This window comes from Apus apus, unplaced genomic scaffold (assembly GCF_020740795.1).
Source record: "Apus apus isolate bApuApu2 unplaced genomic scaffold, bApuApu2.pri.cur manual_scaffold_80_ctg1, whole genome shotgun sequence".
Lineage (NCBI taxonomy): Eukaryota > Metazoa > Chordata > Aves > Apodiformes > Apodidae > Apus > Apus apus.
Window position 1 is genome coordinate 18,050 of NW_026248877.1, and position 19,214 is coordinate 37,263.

Genomic DNA, 19,214 nt, shown 5'->3' on the forward strand with positions numbered 1-19,214 from the left:
GCCACTCGCCCTCCATCCAGTGAGTAAAGGTTCATCCTGTCATCAAGGGAAAGGCAAAGACAACTGGTCCCAGAGCTTATCCCTGTTTGAAATCTCCACAGCTTCCAAAGGACCAGGAAGAGACTGATAGAGAAGATTCTTCTCAAGCAGATGGAGGAGCAGGCCCTTATCAAGCAGATGACAACAATGATCTTGTCCAACCTTTCTCTCTAAAGGAACTGCACCTCATGAGAAAGGACTTGACCCTTCATGAAGATGAGCCACTTGGCTGGTTGCTGAGATCTCAGGTCTTCATATGGTCTTATACGGAATGTACGGCCATGATATCACAATGGGGCAGTAGAGCCTTAAATGGGATGTATGGCCATGACATCACCATGGGTGGCCAGTTTGGGAAGCAGGGGGATGTCCACAGCCTGCAGGGAAAGAGCTGCACGAGTCAGAAACTTGTCTGTCAGACACAGCCTTTGCCTGCCTGTCAGCAGGGCCTCCAGGTTCCTGCTCTCACCAGAGCCCAGGCAGCTTTGTCAGGGATGTCCCTCAGTGGGACCCCTTCACACTGCCAGAAACTCTGGAGTTTGCACCTGACTCTGGCTTCTGGAGAGGTTTCTTCAGCTTCACTGCTCATCAGAGCCACCTTGCCATGGCCTTTCCCTGCCTGCCATGAGTGCTTCCAGGTTCCTGCTCTAAGCAGCCCCTGTGCAGCCTTTCCTGGTAATGGTCCTCCCTGGGACCCATTAATGCTGCAGAAAGTTGGGAGTGTGCAGCTGAGCCTGCCTTGTGGAGAGGAGCCCCAGCAGGGGCTGAGGGCACTGCCTGCAGGCAGCAGGGGAGAGGAGCCAGGCAGGGAGAGAGGATAAAGGCAGGCAGGAGGGGCAGGAGGGCTGAGAGCTGCTGGAGGAGACATCTTCACAGCCCTGGGCATGGTGAGTGTCTCTTTGCATGCCCCTCTGTGCGGGGGGAGGAACCAGTCCTGGAGCTGCTGGCTTGGACAGGAGACCCAGACTCCTGCAGCTTTGCAGGGAGAGAGGAGCAGGTTTGTCAAGGCCCCTGAGAAAGTGCCTTCAGCCTTTCCTCTGCCTGCAGGAAGCACTGCCCTCAGCTCTGTGCTCTCCCCAGGGCTGATCTGGTCTCCTCTTCAGGAGTGGCCAGCACAGAGCTGCCCCTGGGCAGGGTCCTGCTGCCAGGAGGGCTCTGCAGGGCAGAGCTGAGCACAGGCTGGGTGGGATGGGGCTGTGAGCAGGGCCAGGGAGGAGAGGTGGGGACAGCTTCCAGCAGGAGCAGCTGCAGTCAGGTCCCTTCCCCGCAGCAAGCCCTTGGTCTCCTCTGCTCCACAGCAGAGCTCCTGGCTCCAAGGCACTGGGATCTCAGCCTGACTCACCTGCTTAGCAGCTTGATCCCTGCGGAGGAGAAGCGTCCAAGTGCCACCTCAGGGTGCCTGTCCTCCCTCTCTGGGAGCATCGGGGCATTTCTCCATCTGGCCCTGCTGCCTGTGCTGTCCTTGCCCTTCCCCTCAGGCTCCCTAAGGACAAGGGTGTCTAAGGTGCAGCTCAGACACCGATTCTGCAGGAGCTCTCAGGCAGCTGTGGCCAGGGCAGCAAAACCGCTGGGCCCAGCCCAGCTGAGCTTCTCTGGACATGCTGGGCTGGAGGGCTTGGGACCAGCCAGCTCTGCTGGTGGCACCACAGCTGTAGGAGTTTCGTGGAGGTTCTCCTACAGGAATATGCACAAGTGGATCACAGATGAGGAAAAGAGGGTATTTGTGAAGCTGACATACTTTTCCCAGCTCCCCCCTGCTGTGGAGCAGGGAGAGCTCCTTGGGAGCTCAGCTCCTCACAGCACACTTGACCCACATGAGCAGAGCTCCAGCCAGGGAGATCTGAGAAGGTTTGGTAAAAAAGGAGACAATGTCTGTTGTCAGGGGCTGGGGTGTGAAGGGAGGGAATGGGAAGAGATTTGCTCAGGGCTGTCCTGACTTGTGAGTGTGCTTTCCTCCTCTGGCAGCACCCCATGAGGAAAGGGCTGGGATGTCCAACAGCAGCTCCATCAGCCAGTTCCTCCTCCTGGCATTCGCAGACAGGCGGGAGCTGCAGCTCCTGCACTTCTGGCTCTTCCTGGGCATCTACCTGGCTGCCCTCCTGGGCAACGGCCTCATCATCACCACCATCGCCTGGGACCACCACCTCCACACCCCCATGTACTTCTTCCTGCTCAACCTCTCCCTCTTCGACCTGGGCTGCATCTCCACCACCCTCCCCAAAGCCATGGCCAATTCCCTCTGGGACACCAGGGCCATCTCCTACTCTGCATGTGCTGCACAGCTCTTGTTCTTTGTCTTCTTCCTCACAGCAGAGTGGTCCCTTCTCACCATCATGTGCTATGACCGCTACGTGGCCATCTGCAGACCCCTGCACTACGGGACCCTCCTGGGCAGCAGAGCTTGTGTCCACATGGCTGCAGCTGCCTGGGCCTCTGGGTTTCTCAATGCTCTGCTGCACACAGCCAGTACATTTTCACTGCCCCTCTGCCAGGGCAATGCCCTGGGACAGTTCTTCTGTGAAATCCCCCAGATCCTCAAGCTCTCCTGCTCACGCTCCTACCTCAGGGAAGTTGAGCTTCTTGTCTTTAGTCTCTTTTTAGCTTTTGGCTGTTTTGTCTTCATGGTGGTGTCCTATGTGCAGATCTTCAGGGCTGTGCTGAGGATCCCCTCTCAGCAGGGAAGGCACAAAGCCTTTTCCACCTGCCTCCCTCACCTGGCCGTGGTGTCCCTGTTCATCAGCACTGGCATGTTTGCCTACCTGAAGCCCCCCTCCATCTCCTCCACATCCCTGGACCTGGTGCTGGCAGTTCTGTACTCAGTGGTGCCTCCAGCACTGAACCCCCTCATCTACAGTATGAGGAACCAGGAGCTCAAGGACGCCCTCAGGAAAGTGATTTCTTCATTGTTCAAGAGTGTGAGATTTAAAGCCTCTTTCCACAAATAACTCCACTTTATGTAATTGCAGTGTATTTGTTTGTTTATTTGTTTTTGGTTTTTGTTCTTCTGGTATTCTGTGCTGTTGGGTTTTCTTTAATTATTTTTTTAATAATTAATTTATTTCTAATTTTTTTATTTTATTTATCATTACTACTGTTGTTATTGTCATCCATGGTTTTGTTCCTGCAAAGATGTTTGCACTTGTGTCGCTACAACTGAGACACAGACCTGCTTTGTTTCCTTTGATCCATTATTAAAGTTTCTAACACTTGCTCTGAGTCCTTGGCTGTCCAGGAACCCAAATTAGCTGCTCTGCATGGCATCCTGTCCCCCAGCCATGTCACTTGCACCACTCAGCTCTCTAGGTCCTTGATACAGATATTAACCAGGACTGGTCCCAGGACGGACCCCTGAGGGACACTTGTCACCATCTCCATCTGGACACTGAGCCATTCACCACTGCCCTCTGGATCTGACCATCTCACCCATTCCTCATCCCCTGAGCAGTCCACACATCAAACCATTCTCTCTCCAGGTTAGAGAGAAGGATGTTTTGAGGGACCACGTCAAGGGCCTCACACAATCCAGGGAGGTGACACCCATGGCTCTTCCCTTCCCAATGATGCAGTCACTCTGCTGCCCTATTTGCAACTGGCCTTATCACTCTGAGCACACACCACTGGCTCCTGGGACACTCCTTGAATGCCCAGGCCCTTCTTCTCAGGGTCACTGCTGAGTTGCTCAGCTCTCAGCCAGCCCTCATTCTGGGGATGATTCTGCCCTGGCAAAGGACTGACTGCTTCTCCATGTAAAACTCTCTGAGGTTTCTTCTGACTGAATCCCAGAGTTTTCTGAAGAATTGAGGTAACAAGGCAGGGAGGTGCTGTGCTGGACCTTGTTCTCACCAACAAGGAAGGGCTGGTGAGGGATGCCAAGCTCAAGGGCAGCTTTGGTTGTAGCGACCATGAAATTGTGGAGTTCAAGATCCTTAGGGCAGCAAAGGGGGCTCACAGGAAGCTTAATATCCTTAGAATCATAGAATCATCCTGGTTGGAAGGGACCTTGCAGATCATCAAGTCCAACCGTAACCTAAATCCCCCTGCCATAACCTAATTTACCTGTCCAGAGTTTTAATCATGTTGCTAAGCACTACATCTACATTTCTTTTAAACTCTTCCAGGGATGGTGACTCCACCACCTCCCTGGGCAGCCTGTTCCACTGCCCAATCACTCTTTTGGTAAAGAAATTCATTCTAATATCCATGTTAACCCTCCCCTGGTGCAGCTTCAGGCCATTTCCTCTTGTCCTGTCATTATTCCCTTGAGAGAAGAGGCCAATCCCAGCTCCCTACAACCTCCTTTCACAACTTGGTAGCTCCTCTGGACACACTCCAGCAGCTCGACATCCTTCTTGCAGTGAGGGGCCCAGAACTGCATCCAGTGCTCAAGCTGTGGCCTCACCAGGGCTGAGTTCAGGAGCACCATCACCTCTCTGCTCCTGCTGGCCACACCATCCCTGATACAAGCCAGGATGCCCTTGGCCTTCTTGGCCACCTGGGCACACTGCTGGCTCATGTTCAGTCGGCTGTCAAGGACCCCCAGGTCCTTCTCCACCATGGAGCTTCCCAACCACTCTTCCCCAAGCCTGTGGCTTTGCATGGGGTTGTTATGACCAAAGTGCAGGACCCAGCACTTGGCCTTGTTGAACCTCATCCCATTGGCCTCAGCCCATCCAGCCAGTCTGTCCAGGTCTCTCTGCAGAGCCTTCCTACCCTCCAGCAAATCAACCCTTCCTCCCAGCTCTGTGTCATCTGCACACTTCCTTAGGAAGCCCTCCATCCCCTCATCCAGGTCATTCATCAAGACACTGAACAGGACTGGCCGCCAGCTGGATCCAGCCCCATTCACCACAACTCTCTGGCTGGGCCAGCCAGCCAGGTTTGTACCCAGCAGAGAGTGCAGCTGTCTGTGCCCTGAGCCACCAGCTTCTCGAGGAGAGGCTGTGGGACATGGTGTCAAAGGCCTTTCCAAAGTCCAGAGACACAACGTCCACAGCTCTCACCAACTATTATGTCACCTATTATGACATCACCAACTCTGACGTCAACCATTATGACATCACCCATTATGACATCACCATCTGTGATGTCACCCATTATGACATCATCCATTATGACATCATCCATTATGATGACATCCATTGTGATATCATCCATTATGACATCACCAATTATAATGTCACCCATTATGATGTCAACAAGTATGACGTCACCCATTATGGCACCATCTATTATGACATCATCCATTATGACATCACCCATTATGACATCATTCATTATGACGTCACACATTATGAAATCACCCATTATGACGTCATCCATTATGACATCATCAATTATGATGTCACCCATTATGACATCACCCGTCATGACATAATCCATTATGATGTCATCCCTTACTACGACATTCATTATGACATCACCAAGTATGACATCACTCATTATGACATCATACATTATGATGTCATCCATTATGACGTCAAACATTATAACCTCACCCATTATGACATCACCCATTATGAAATCACCAACTCTGACGGCACCTCTTATGGCGTCAACAAGTATGACCGCACCCATTATTACATCACCCATTGTGATGTCATGCAATATGACGTCATCCATTATGACGTCATCTGTTATGACATAATCCATTATGACAACATCCATTATGATATCACCCATCATGAAGTCACCCAGTATGATATCACCAAGTATGACGTCACTCATTATGACATCATCTCTTATGATGTCATCCATTATGACATCATCCATTATGTCATCACCATGATGTCACCAATTATGACTCACCAACTATGACCTCACCCATTATGAAATCACCCATTGTGACGTCATCCATTATGAAGTCACCCATTATAACGACACCCATTATGATGTCACCCATTATGACATCACTCATGAGGACATCACCCATTATAAGGTCATCCATTATGACGTCACCAACTATGACGTCACCCATTATGATGTCATCCATTCTGATGTCAGCCACTCTGACTTCGCCCATTATGACGTCATCCATTACGACATCACCCATTATGATGACATCCATTATGACATCACCAACTATGACGTCACCCATTATGACATAATCCATTACGGCATCACCAAGTATGATGTCACCCATTATGCTGTCATCCATTATGACATCATCAACTATGATGTCACCCATTATGACATCACTCATGAGGACATCACCCATTATAAGGTCATCCATTATGACGTCACCAACTATGACGTCACCCACCATGACATCATCCATTATGATGTCATCAATTGTGACATCATCAACTATGATGTCACCCATTATGCCATCACCAACTATGGCGGCATCCGCTATGACATCACCACTGTGACATCACCCTTTATTACGTCATCCATTATGATGTTGATACATCATAGAATATTTGTTAGTAAACTCAATAGAAATACAGCCTCATAAAAGTTTACTAAAGTAATGAATTTGCTATACTAAGGGTTGCTTTTAAAACAAGGTGCTTTGTGAAACTATCAGTCAACTATGCCAAGCATCCTGGAGGCTGTGATAACATCAAGTCTTCTAAGACCCTGGCAGCCTACAGACACACTGATGTGGATTCTGACCCACCTGGGCAATCGACCAGCGGGAGACTGGAGACAGGACCAGGACAGAGACAGGACAAAGCCGACAAAGGACTAGAATCAACAAAGACCCCCACAGGAGACCCTCGAGCAGGCATAATTACAAAGATGGCCAATTCCAGGAAATAAAATGACTATGTAAAAGAATTCTGGGGACTCACTGACATGGAACTGAAGATGCATGTTTTTGGTGTATATTAGTCAGGGTGTTTCACTGGCTCCTTGGAGCACTCATGGTGGAGAATCCCCAGTGCTGCCCAGCGCTGCAATAAAGAATGCCTGCTCAATAACAGCTTGGTTGTTGTTCTTGGGTCTTGATCTCGGAATCCTTACCCAGCCGCACCAGCCTCCCACTGCGGTGAGGAGCGTTAGAAAGCAGGGGGTTTGGAAGCTCCAAATTTTTATTTCAGTTGGTGTCCCAGATGGGACTCTTTGCTCTGATTGGCTGCGGGAACCTCCGAATCGGCGACCCCCTAGGCTGGCCCCAGAGAGTTCTCTGGAGGGACTCTGATTCGGCGGATCCAGGCAGGAGCAGACAAGGATCTCTGGTAAGAATAAGGCAGTCTATTGTTTGTTTGTTTGTTTGTTTTTGGGACCGGTCAGTTGGAAGGCTGCCTCGTACGTCGCGGGTCGTAAGAACCCCGCAGGGTGGCGAGAGCACAGTAGAGTGTGCTTTTGGTTCAGCACGCGTGAGCGTGCTTTGGGTACAAGCTCAGCAGAGTGAGCTTTGGTACATTTGGTTCAGCACGCGTGAGCGTGCTTTGGGTACAAGCTCAGTAGAGTTTACGTATTGTTTACATGTCGGCCTGCCCTGGATAACAGAAAGCAAAAAAGCAGAGACCAGGCCAGAGTGAGATCATTGTCTGAGTTACTGCTGAAATCGAGCCTGGTTGGGTTATATCAGTGTGTATATTGTAAGCAAGAAGAGCATTGGAAAATGAATTGTCCCCGATCCTGGCAGAAGCCTCTAGGTCTCAATTAGATCCTATCTGGACAATAGATCAAGATAAGGGCTCAGATTGGCTGGAGGTTGAATTAAATTCCCTAGCAGAACCATGAAGCTGGGAAGGACAGGGTTAATTTTCGGTGAATACAGGAGCTAGTTATGCTGTTCTAAATTCTTGCAAGGAACCTGAAGGAAGAAACAACCAGATTATAGGACACAACACAACCTCGTCAGAATCAGAACATGAGGGTAAGACCAGTGACTGGACAGGTACAGTACCAGACATCAGAACTCCTTGGGCCAGTGCTGCTAGGAGCTTCGTTTGGGTCCTACACAGATCCAATCCTTGCAACCTCACTGAGGCTGAAACATCAAGTTCCTCAGAACCAGCACCTGTGGTGAGCACAAAAGATCTGGGCCAAGACAGAACCAAGGGGAACTGAAATTTTGGGAGGGTCCTGTACCAGCCAATCACAACAACAACAGATACGACAGAGATCCCTAGGGTACTTCCTACTGCTGGGGTTCACTGGCTTCAGGAGTGAGAGACAGTTAAGTTCCCTTAGGAGGGGTCCATTTCAAACAGCTGGGATCCATTATCTTATTGCTGTTGGATCTTTTAGCCTCTTTGGCTCTCCATTCATCAATCAGATCCTAAGGGAAAGAGCATGAAAGGGCAGGTTAAAAAACATGATCCACACTGGAGAGTTATCCAAGGTACAACAGCACACAGCCAAGTCCACAAGCCTGAAGGTGACCAGCCTCCTAACTGCTCAACATGACAAAAATAACTTTTCCTCTGCAGAGCTTTCTCCAGGCCCTTCCAATCCCACTGATCAGCTGCTTTTAGCAACCAAGTGAAGTCTCAGGGAGGGAAGAACAAAAGAGAGGTGCCATACTTGGGGACTTGTAAACCACTTCTCTCATGTCTAAACAGGGTACAAACAGGACTCATTCAAGATTCCATTGATTCAGTTCACTTCTATGTCAACCATTTGCCCAATAAAGGGCAGGCATGAGGAGGAGCACAATGGGAATATTGATCCATTGTCCCCTAAAAAGCCACTTACACCGAGCAAAGTTATTCCACACGTGAGAAAAGGAAAGTCAGTGCACCATGTTCTACACTACTGAAGACTCACCTTGGATGTTCACATCATATTTGATCAGTTACTGCATTTGAAAACTACAGTGTTCCCCCTCGGCTAGAACCAAAAGACTGGAAAGTCCAGCACAACACAAAGGAAACACTGATGTCAATGAGTTCATCTGAATTAAACAGCTAAATACAAGGAAACAAAAAAAATATGCAGAAATAGCCACCACAAATCTTACCTGTCTTTTCAGGACCAGGTGTTTTCCCTTCCAGTACTTGAGCATCTGAAGTGCCTGCAAGGTGCTAACAATGTCAACAGGATGCACTGCAGTCTCCTGGCTGATTTCTGCAAACCAGCAGCACTTTATGTTAGAACAGACACAGATTCCCCTGCAATAGCCTGTAATTGTTAGTTGTCACCTCCAACTTTCAGGCAACTCCTTTGCAAGGGATGCACACAAAATGCCCTGCACATGCTGAGGAGGTACCTGCTCTGGCTGTCTGACTTGCAGCCTTTCACCCTTCAGAACTACCCTGACATGTCTGGGAGATGCTGCACACTCCTTGGTGCCATCATCATATAAATACTATTAAAGAAGTTCAAATAGTCTCAACGTTTTCCCACAGCATCAGAAAGCCTCTCAGTGGAGCCATTTTCCTATTTAAAATTCAAATTTTAATTAGAAAATTAAATTATTCTAATCTACAGAGGGATAAAGTCCTTTCTGAATATTTTAAATGTATTTTTTTTAAAGAATAAGCCATTATATAGTTTTAAACTCTTCAAGCTGACTTATCTTTAGTGGTGGCAGGACCGGAAAGCAGCCATACCCAATTATAGGAATATTCCTCCAGCTCTGCTGCTACACAAACATCTCCATGAGTGAAGCATGACCTGCCCCATCTTTAAGGAAGATGAATGAATGAGATGCAGGGGGATGTTCCTGAACCCACTCACTGCAAACCTTTTCCCTGGGAAGCATACCTTTGATAGAAATCTCTTGTCCTTGGAAATTATGCAGGTAACGAAGAAGAACTTCCTTCCAGTAGCTCCTGTAGCTGATGAGCCCTAAATCAGACAGAGGACGTTCTGGAGAGCCAACTTTTTCTTCTACTTTAGAAAGCAAATAGCCTGCAAAGGAAAAAAAAACCTCAACATTTATCCTTCCTAAACTACTCTCTCCTGACTGCTACCCTCTTTAGCACACAGAGAAAGCAGCTAGAATGAAGCCTGCTCAGCCACAACCGTAGATATATTAGATTTATCATGCCTCCAGGATTTCTCTCTCCATACTTACTGAAGTCAATGAGCATCTTGCCATAACCTTGCCTCATGTACTGGGGCATTGTCAGGATACAAGAAACATTGTAGCTGAGAAAAGAATTCTTCTGGTAAAAACAAGGAGAGAGAGAGAGGAGAGATTAACAGGTCTTGATCTGTACAAACAATGGGGATATCATCACCCCAGCAGACTGAACAAGCCTGTGCAACTGATACAATACAAGGTGAAAGGAGCAACAGCAGAAAAACCTGCCTAACAACAAGTCACACAATCATCCTTCAGCTACCAACCTGGCTTAGTGTCTTGCTTGATTAGCCATTACATTGGGTGTTTGGTGCACAACTTTAAGCCTAGGATAGCTGGCCATGGAGTTGTGCCTGGGTGTGTATGGATGTTCAACTAACCTTGGAGAAATAACCTATCAGGTGACAGCCAGTGTTGTCAGCTTCTGTCATGACATAGAAGAGGAAGGGTTCAACATCATAATACAGTGTTTTATGGTCCAAGAAAAGTTTTGCCAGCAGACACAGGTTTTGACAGTAGATCTAGAAGCAGGACAGTAGAATACATCTGTTTATTACAGTGGGACACCCCAAGAGTGGACAAAACCATGGCAAATGACAAGAAAATTCTGAATGATCTGAGAAATGAGGTACAGTCTTTCACACAAAGCAGCTAGGCCAGGAAACAATTCCATTTGTGATGAAACTTGATAAGCCCAGCTTCCTTAAGGGTGGGAACTGACGTCTGTGACATCAATCTCTTAACTCCCCAGATACCACATCTGTGGTATCTGATACCACTTGGTGAAGGAAGCAGAAGGTTGGATCTCTGCTTGCTTGCACTGTACTGTGTTAATCCTCTGCTTCAAGGTTATCTCTGGTCACTTGAAAAGCCTCCTCCCAGCTTCCTGCAGTGCAAAATTTAGCATTTGCATTTGTTTCTTTGTTCCTTCCTCTGAAGCCTCCCAAGAGCAGACACAACCAGAGGCAGGACACACAGGGTGCTGCTGCCCAGCTCTGAATGTGCAGCTGCAGATCCATGTTCTGCCCTTCAACTCAGGGCTAAGGAGGTCACCCTCACCAACAGGAGGCTGGTTCACACACTAACCCCCAGCTGTCCTAGTTTCCACAGGGAATGGGAGGTGGGCAGCACAACCCACTGAGGCTGAGCACAGAAATCTTCCCCCTACCCTGCAGTACAGGATCTTGACACACATGTCCAAGCACTGTATGAGCCAAGAGGTGGAACTGCTGGAGCACAACGTGGCTGAGGAATAACCACAAGGAAAACACAGACAAAACTGCAAGTGTGGACAGATCAGACTCTAGTCTTTCTACAACTAGAGGGAGAAAGGGCCACTTGTGTCCTGCTTCTCTGCAGGAAAGGAGTGCCCAGCATATCTGAAAGCCACTCCAGACTGGCCTGAGGATGGCAGTTCCTTACCTTGTTCTTCTGCCCATCCACTTCAAACACTGAGATGGAGCCTTTCCGGTAGATTTCATCACCCGGTGGGTGTTTCCAAACACATTTTGCCTATGACAGGAAAACAACGACAGGGGGACGGCGTTTTCAGGGTGGAAAAAATTTACCAGCTCCTGGATATACCAGGAAACACACGGGTCTCCTAAAGGGGAGATAACACCAGGAATGCTTTCAGTGGAGATGCTGATAGCAGGTGTAAGGCAGGGGGATCAGCTCTGCCCCAGCCCTCACCATGTGCCTGCGAAGTATTGTCTGGCTCTTCCTGTACTTGAGGCAGAATTCACACATGTAGAGACGGCCCAGGCGAGCATACTCCTCTGGGTAGGGGGAGTGGTACCAGGTGTCCAGCTCGTAGCGGCCAAACGCGATGGTTTTAATCATGTTGCTGCCTTCTGTGATCTGGCCCTGGAGCCGCAGCTGTTCCTGGGAATGGGAAAAATGGAGGACTATTTAAAAAAAAAAAAACACAAACAAAAAACAAACAAACAAACAAAAATAAAAACAAGGGAGGTCGGTGGGAATGTCGTATTTGTTTCCCTCAAGGAAAAGAATTTACTTCAAGTCTGCTAAATTCACAGAATCCCAGACTGGTTTGGGTTGGAAGGGACCTTCAAGATCATCTAGATCCAACCCCCCTGCATGGGCAGGGACACCTCCCACCAGCCCAGGCTGCTCCAAGCCCCATCCTACCTGCCCTTCAACACTGCCAGGGATGGGGCAGCCACAGCTTCCCTGGGCAACCTGGGCCAGGGTCTCACCACCCTCAGAGTAAACAGTTTCCTCCTCATGTATCACCTAAATCTTCCCTCCTCCAGTTTTAATCCATCCTCCCTTGTCCTCTTACTACAATGATGTAAAAAGTCATCTTTCAATGTGACCATGTCTAACAACCCCTCCCACAGACCTCTCCTTGATCAGCCTCAGTCTGAGCCCTGTCTACAAGCAGTAGTTACTGACATCAGGAAATGTCACAAAAATCAGTGCTTGGCAGCATGCCAACACTAGGGTCATCCTCTTCTTGTCACGGAAGCAATGGAAGCTCCTTGCCACTTCAAGCTTATTTCCTAATTTGCAGGAAGAGGATACAGCCTAATGCTCTGCCTCAGATATCCCAGATGCAATTGTTACTGGTAAGCATCAAAGTGCCTTTTGGTTCATCTCTGGAGGGGAAGGTGGCTTTGCAAAGCACCTACAGAAGCCTCAGCCTCCACTCCACAGTCACTGGCTACTGTCAGGATGGGTTCTGTTGCCAACACTCCTTAGCCATCCTTTCAGCAGGTGAGGCTGTCTTTTCTTTCACTGAAAATAAACACCTGCTAAATGGGACTGTTACTAATTATTCCTCCATTCTCACTGCAATAGCTTCACTCCAGCTGTGTGCTTTCAGCACTCCAATGTTACCCCTACAGCAGCTTTGCTGACTTGGCTGGGCTGGAGCTGCCCTTCTTGCAAACTCTGATTCTACCTGAACAACAACACCCAGGAAGCCTTCACATTCCTAACAAAGACCTTTGCCATCAGGTATAATAGGAGTCAGAAGTCTCACCACGTCCTCAGATGCCCGTGCTCGTGCTCTCCGGAAAAGCTCCAAGTCATACTCACTGGTCAGGTTTTCAAGGAGAGGTTCCCTAGTGTTGCCATAGGTTTGTCTGTGCTCCTGGAGCAATAAAATAACAGGAGATTTTGCTGCCACGATGCTACCAAGCTGTTGGATCTTGCAGCTTTTTTTAGCTGAGAATGTTATAGGATGGCTGGGAAAGCCAAACTCCTGCTTAGTTGTCTCATTCAAGACAGGAGGGCATTCAAAGAATTGAAACAAGAGCTAATGAGGGGACCAGCTTTGGGTGTGCCAGACATAACCAAGCCCTTCTGGCTGTTCTCATATGAAAAGCAAGGGGTGGCTTTGGGAATTCTAGCCCAGAAGCTGGGTCCCTATAAGCGAGCAGTAGCATACATCTCCAAACAACTGGATACAACTAGTAAAGGATGGCCAGGATGCCTTCGGGCAGTGGCTGCAGTTGTTCTGAATATTCAAGGAGCCTGGAAGTTCACTTTGGGACAAAAGATGGTTGTGCATACTTCCCATGCAGTAACCTCTGTTCTGGAACAAAAAGGGGGGGTATTTGCTCTCACCATCAAGGTTCCTGAAGTACCAAGCAGTCCTAATGGACTACAGAGGAACAGGTGGCAATGTTTTGGCACTGTGAAAGCTTGAACGTAAGTCATGCAAGCTTATCTTGCCCATCATAGGTGGGATATCTTCTCAGCATAATCATTCTCTGCAGAAAGAAACTGGGATGTTTTAATTCACCCACTTTTGATACCATTGGTGTTTGTGATTATACTGACAGTCATTAATTGCCTTTTATGGTATAGGCTAAAGAAACTGACTTTAAGAATTTGGGCCTTGCCTAAAGTAATGAAATAGAATGATCTAGAATCTTTGTAAAGGAATTTACAAAGTTTAAAGAAAAGGAGGGATTGATACATCATAAAATATTTGTTAGTAAATTCAATAGAAATATAGCCTCATAAAAGTTTACTAAAATAATGAACCCCACCCGTGTCCTCCTTGGCACCCACCTGCTTGGATCTGACATGGAGCTGCACAGACTGCACCAGGGAGAAATGCCACTGCTCACCCTGCTGCTGAAGCTGCCTCTCCTCCAGGATGTCCTGCTGCTGGAGCAGGGTGGCTCTGCTGGGCTGCTCCAGGCTCTGCTCTCTGCAGGCCCCACGGCTCCTCTGCTGCACCTCCAGCTGCACCAGCTGGACAGGCAGATGTTCCCCAGCAGCTCCAGGACCCACCCGCTGCTCTGGGATGCTGGGCTGGCCCATGGTGCATGTCAACTGGTGCTCTGCCCCTGCTCCCCGGCCTCCTGGCCCTGCCTCCCTGCCCAGGGCAGCTGGCACGGGGGCCCTGTGGGCAGCTCTTGTGGCCCGAGGAGCACGGGGGGGCAGCGGGCAGGGGCCGAGCCCCAGGGGCCCATCCACCCTCGGCTGCCCTGGCCGAGCTGCCCGCCCGGTCCCGCGGTGCCACCGGCTGCTGGACGGGTCCCCAGCGCCCGCTGACAACCCTGCCAATGGCCTCCTGGGCTGGGGCCCAGGCTGTGTCCTGCCCGGCTGGGGCAGAGGCTGCAGGGCTGGACAGGACAGGTCTCCAGCTCTGGGCCCTGGGGCGTCTGCCCCGCTCAGCCCAGATGCCCCCAGCAGACGGGACGGGCTGTCGGTCGCTGCTGGACGTGCCCCTGGCAGGGGGTGCAGGGGGCAGAGGGGGCAGCCTGGGGCAGGTGGGGGCAGCTCTGGGGCGCCCAGCTGCAGGTGCCTGCCCAGGGGCTGCTGCCTTGCTGAGGAGCAGTGGCAGGGATGGCTGATGGGCCATCCCCTCCTGCAGGGCCAGCCTGCCCGGCTGCAAGAGGAGCCGAGGAGAGAGGCCGTGGGAGCGGGACCTCTGTGCCCGCAGCCCCCGTGTCCCCGCTGGGACGGCTCCTGTGCCCGGGCTCCCCTCTCCTCCTGCCCTGCTCCTCTTCTGCCGCCTCTGCTGCAGGCCTGGCAGCTCTTTGCTGAGCTGAGAACGGGCCTGCTCCTTCTCCATGGACATCTTGGCTGTCCTCTGCTGGAGACGTGCCACGGGTGTCCAGGGGAGCTGCTGCCTCCTGAGGGAGATGCTCTCCTGGCAGTGGGCACCCCACGGCTTGGCTTCCTTACATACCCCCTGGTCCCCATGCAGACCCATCACAGCGGTGTCCGGGCAACAGGCCCTGCATCACAGAGGCCTGGGGGTGGCTGTGGAGACGCCCACCCCTCACCTGCTGGGACCAGCTGGACCCACCTGCACGGCCCTCAGGTTCCCCAGCAGCAGGGAAGGCGCCCGGCGCGGCCAGGAGCTGCTCCCCTTCCTGCACACAGCGACCTCCTGCCCTTGGGGCGGGAAACCCGCACCTGGAAAAGGGCTCCACAGGAGCAGCTCCTCCTCCTCCCAGCAAGCAGCTCCTCCTCCTCCCAGCAAGCAGGAATCCAGCCGAGTTAGAGACTTCAGGGCTAAACTGGCCAAACCCAGATGGTGCTGAAGAGTAGAACCTGTTCCTGCTGGTCACAAGTGCTGTGTTGAACTGGGCTGTGTCTCCCGCAGAGCCCAAGCAGCAGGAGTCACTGGTACATCAGCCAGCCTGTCAGCATGAGGAACAACAGGACCCAGCTCAGCACAGACCACGAGCCTTCCTCCCAGAGACCCCTGCCCACGGCCCCGAGAGGCAGTGCACATGGGGAGGGGTGTAGCTTGATGTTAATGACTGCGGGGAAATGATTTAAATATCATCATGAATTCAGGGAATCACTCTGTATAATCCCGCCCCCCTCTCAGCCAAGAAACACACGTGTATGTTTAAGTGCACAAACGCGTGTTGCCCTTCCCTGCCGGGCTGTGTCTGCAGGACTGATTCCCAGCCCAAGCAAGAACCCGCTTTAGAGCTGCTCAGGGCTTCGCCGCCATTGGGCGGGAGGGCTGTCAGTCTGTGCCCTGAGGAGCTGCGGGCTGTGATTGGCCGCCAGGGGTCCGGCTCCCGCCCTCCCTGAGGCGCCGCTGCCTGTGATTGGCTGCCCGGGGCTGCCCTGGGCAGGCGGCAGGAGGAGGCGGGAGCGGCAGGAGTCACCACCAGCTCCTCTCCGGGCTGAGACGCCCCAGGTCTCTCCGCCTTTCCTGGAGAAGAAGCTCCGTCAGCTCCTGGCGCCTCCTGACTGACCCCCCTGCCCTTCGAGCTCCTGTCCGGGAGCGGGAGAGGCCTGGGGGGTGTCCTTGGTGCGGGCAGGAGGGTTTGGGGGGCACGGGTCTGGGCTGGGAGGCAGTGGGAGAGCCTGGAGGGCAGGCCTGGGCTGCACTGGAGGGTCTGCACGGGCTGGGTTCCAACCCTCCCTCTCTCTCTGCTCTGCAGAAGGTCCCTGAGCTGCGGCTGCTCCAGGAGCTCTGCTGCAGCCAGGAGGGCTCTGCTGGAGGCCTGCACAGCAGCAGCAGGTGGGAGATGGCACCAGGGCCTGGGGAAGGAGACCTGGGTCCCCCTGCCCCTGGGCTGGTCCTGCCCTCAGCAGCTGGACATGCTGTGAACAGGCCTGTGCCTGGAGAGCTGGGAGGTGGGTGGGCACCAGGAAGCTCCACAGACGGGGGGTCCATCCGGTCCCCCCGCTCGTCGCTGGCCTGCAAGGAGCCCTCCCATGGCTGATGGGCCATGGCTGGGGGAGCAGACATGTCCCAGCTGGGAAGCAATGGGGAGGCAGGGAGTTCTCTCCTCCAGGAGCTTTGCTTTCTCTGAAAAGCCAGGTCCCAGGTTTTGCCTGGTGGGAGCCCCTCGAGAGCCCCAAGGGCTGGGGAAGAGGGAGAAGGTGATTTGCTTGTGCTCAGCCTCTTCTCTCAGGCAGAGCAGCTGTGCGTGGCGTCGAGAGGGCACCGCAGGAAGATGAGGGCGCCGTCCTGCCTGTCCAGCCTGGAATATCTCCTGTGCCTGAGAGAGAAGAAGGGAGTCGTTCTGTCCTGCAAGGGGTGAGAAAACCTGTCAAAGCACCTGCAGCGACTGGGGTGGGAGATGAGGGAGGATGTCCCAAGGTGAGGTGGAAGAAGCTCTGGATGCAGGACCTGGGCTGTGCTCCCCAGAGCAGGTAGTTGGGCAGAGGGGGGTGCAGGTCAGGCCCTGCAGGGCAGCGTTGATGGAGCAGGTTCTGCCCACATTCTGGAGTCCTGCTCCAAGCCCTGGGCTTTGCTGCCAGCCTGTGCTCCCTGCTGGAGCTGTTCCCTTGGCAGCGGCTGCAGGGAAGTGACCTTGGGAAAGAGATGAGATCCTTTGGTTGCCCAGGAGCATCTTGGACAAGCCAAGTTCTCCCCAGGAGCATCCAGGGAACCAGCTCGACCCTCCAATCCAGAAGGGCCAGGGGAAGCCTGACCCTGCCCTGACACGGGCTGCTCCAGAGTCACTTTGAGCTGGGCTTTGCACCCCTTGTTTTCCAATGGACAGTAGAGAATGAAAACAATGACAGGTCAGGTGAAAGCTCAGGTGAATGTAAAGGGTGTTTGATGTGCCAGGGAGGGGATTTGGGGCTGTTATCTGGGAGAGCACTGGGAGGATACTGGGAGGGCAGTGGAGACAACTGGGAGGGGCAGTGGGTGTCGGGGGTGTACAGGAGGGTGGTGGGGGGAACTGGGAGCACCAGGGTCACAGGGGGTGACTGGTGGGCTCTGGGAGGATACTGGGAGGCTCTAGGAGGACTGGGTGGATACAGGGAGGGCACTGGGGAACATTTGGCAGGGATGGGGGGCAGAGGACTGGGAGCACTGGGATACACTGGAGGGATGCTGGGAGCACTGGGGTACTGGGATACACTGGAGGGATGCTGGGAGGGGTTGGGAGGGGATGGGGAGATCAGGGATACAGGGGGACTGGGGGAACTGGGAACACTGGTGTGACTTGGGGATACTGGGGAGATACTGGGAGGGGGGAACTGGGAGGAAATGGGTGACCTGGGAGGGAGTGAGAGAAACTGGGAGTCACTGGGCCCACCCTCACGTGACCCCCATAGCCCCTCCCCCTCCAGTGGCCACGTCCACGTGGTGCTTCACCCGATTGGAGGAGGCCAGAGGGGGCGGGGCTTGTTCTGAACCAATGGGAGAGGAATGAGTCTGATTGGCTGATTGCTGCCTTAGCCCCGCCTACAGACTCACTGGGTGTCACTGGGTGTCACTGGGTGTCACTTGGTGCCACCAGGCACCATTGGGTGACACTGGGTGACACTGGGTGTCACTGGGTGTCACTGGGTGCCACCTGGTGCCACCAGGCCGGCCGTGGGGCTCGGCCACCGCCTGCCAGGCCGCCGTGGGGCAGCAGCACCACATGCAGGGATGTGTGGGGCAGAGCCCGGGCTCCTCCTGCCCCATGGATCTATGGGGCACCATCCAGCTCCGGCCCTGCTACAACATCCAGGGCTGTTCCTGTGAGTCAGCGTCCCCTATAGCGACCTATAGCTGCCCACAGCACCCTATAGAGTCCTATGGAACTCTAGAGCTGCCCTGTACTGCCCTATGGAGCCCTATAGCTGCCCTATAGCCACCCCATAGAACCCAATATCCACCCTATAGCTTCTCCCATAGGCTCCCTCTATAGGGGTCCGGTGGGCTGAGGCCTCCCCGTGCCCTCCCATTGCAGGAAACTGGTCAGACTGGAGCCCCTGGAGCCTCTGCACCCCCTGTGTGGGGCCAGCCCCACATGCAGCCGCCAGCGCCGCTGCCAGCCCCACCTGCCCCTCCCTGTGCATGGGGGCCAGGGAGGCTGGGGGGCTATAGGGTCAGTGGGGGATCTGTGGGGTCTGTGCGGGGGTATTTAGCTGGGGGGCTGTGGGATTAATGGGGATCAATGGGGAGGTTATGGGGATCAATGGGGAGGTTATGGGGATCAATGTTGGGCTATGGCATCAATGATGATAGTGGGACTCAATAGGGGTTAATGAGATCAATGGGGGTCAGTGGGATCAATGGGATCAGTGAGTTCAGTGGGGGTTAATGGGATGAATGGGGAGGTTATGGGATCGATGGAGGGCTGTGGCATCAATGGGAATCAATGGGCGTCAATGAGATCAATGGGCAACAATGGGGGTCAATGGGATCAATGGGGATTAATGGGGTAATTGGGGGTCAATGAGATCAGTGGGGATCAATGGGGGTCAATGGGAGTAAATGGGGACATATGGGGTC

General features: G+C 52.5%; 2 protein-coding genes across 2 annotated transcripts; one reads left to right on the forward strand and one right to left on the reverse strand.

The window, feature by feature from the left end:
• Positions 1–2,027: 2,027 nt before the first annotated feature.
• On the forward strand, positions 2,028–2,984 carry LOC127396336 (olfactory receptor 14J1-like). Its single transcript, XM_051643963.1, has one exon. The coding sequence runs from the start codon at positions 2,028–2,030 to the stop codon at positions 2,982–2,984; it is 957 nt and encodes a 318-aa protein (XP_051499923.1).
• Positions 2,985–10,136: 7,152 nt separating this feature from the next.
• On the reverse strand, positions 10,137–14,320 carry LOC127396338 (histone acetyltransferase KAT7-like). The gene is made up of 5 exons (XM_051643964.1): positions 14,291–14,320; positions 11,714–11,905; positions 11,444–11,533; positions 10,402–10,542; positions 10,137–10,151 (listed from the first exon to the last, which is right to left on the reverse strand). Exons 1-5 carry the CDS (start codon positions 14,318–14,320, stop codon positions 10,137–10,139), a joined length of 468 nt encoding a protein of 155 aa, XP_051499924.1.
• Between the last annotated feature and the right edge of the window lie 4,894 nt (positions 14,321–19,214).

Excerpts from the sequence above, each read along its gene's own strand:
- LOC127396338 (XM_051643964.1), bottom strand. The coding sequence starts at position 14,320 with ATGGGCCAGCCCAGCATCCCAGAGCAGCGG. Across the intron at positions 11,906-14,290 it reads CCAGCATCCCAGAGCAGCGG|GAACAGCTGCGGCTCCAGGG; the intron begins GTGGGTCCTGGA and ends TCCCATTCCCAG. Across the intron at positions 11,534-11,713 it reads CAATACTTCGCAGGCACATG|GCAAAATGTGTTTGGAAACA; the intron begins GTGAGGGCTGGG and ends TTCCTGTCATAG.
- LOC127396336 (XM_051643963.1), top strand. The coding sequence starts at position 2,028 with ATGTCCAACAGCAGCTCCATCAGCCAGTTCCTCCTCCTGGCATTCGCA.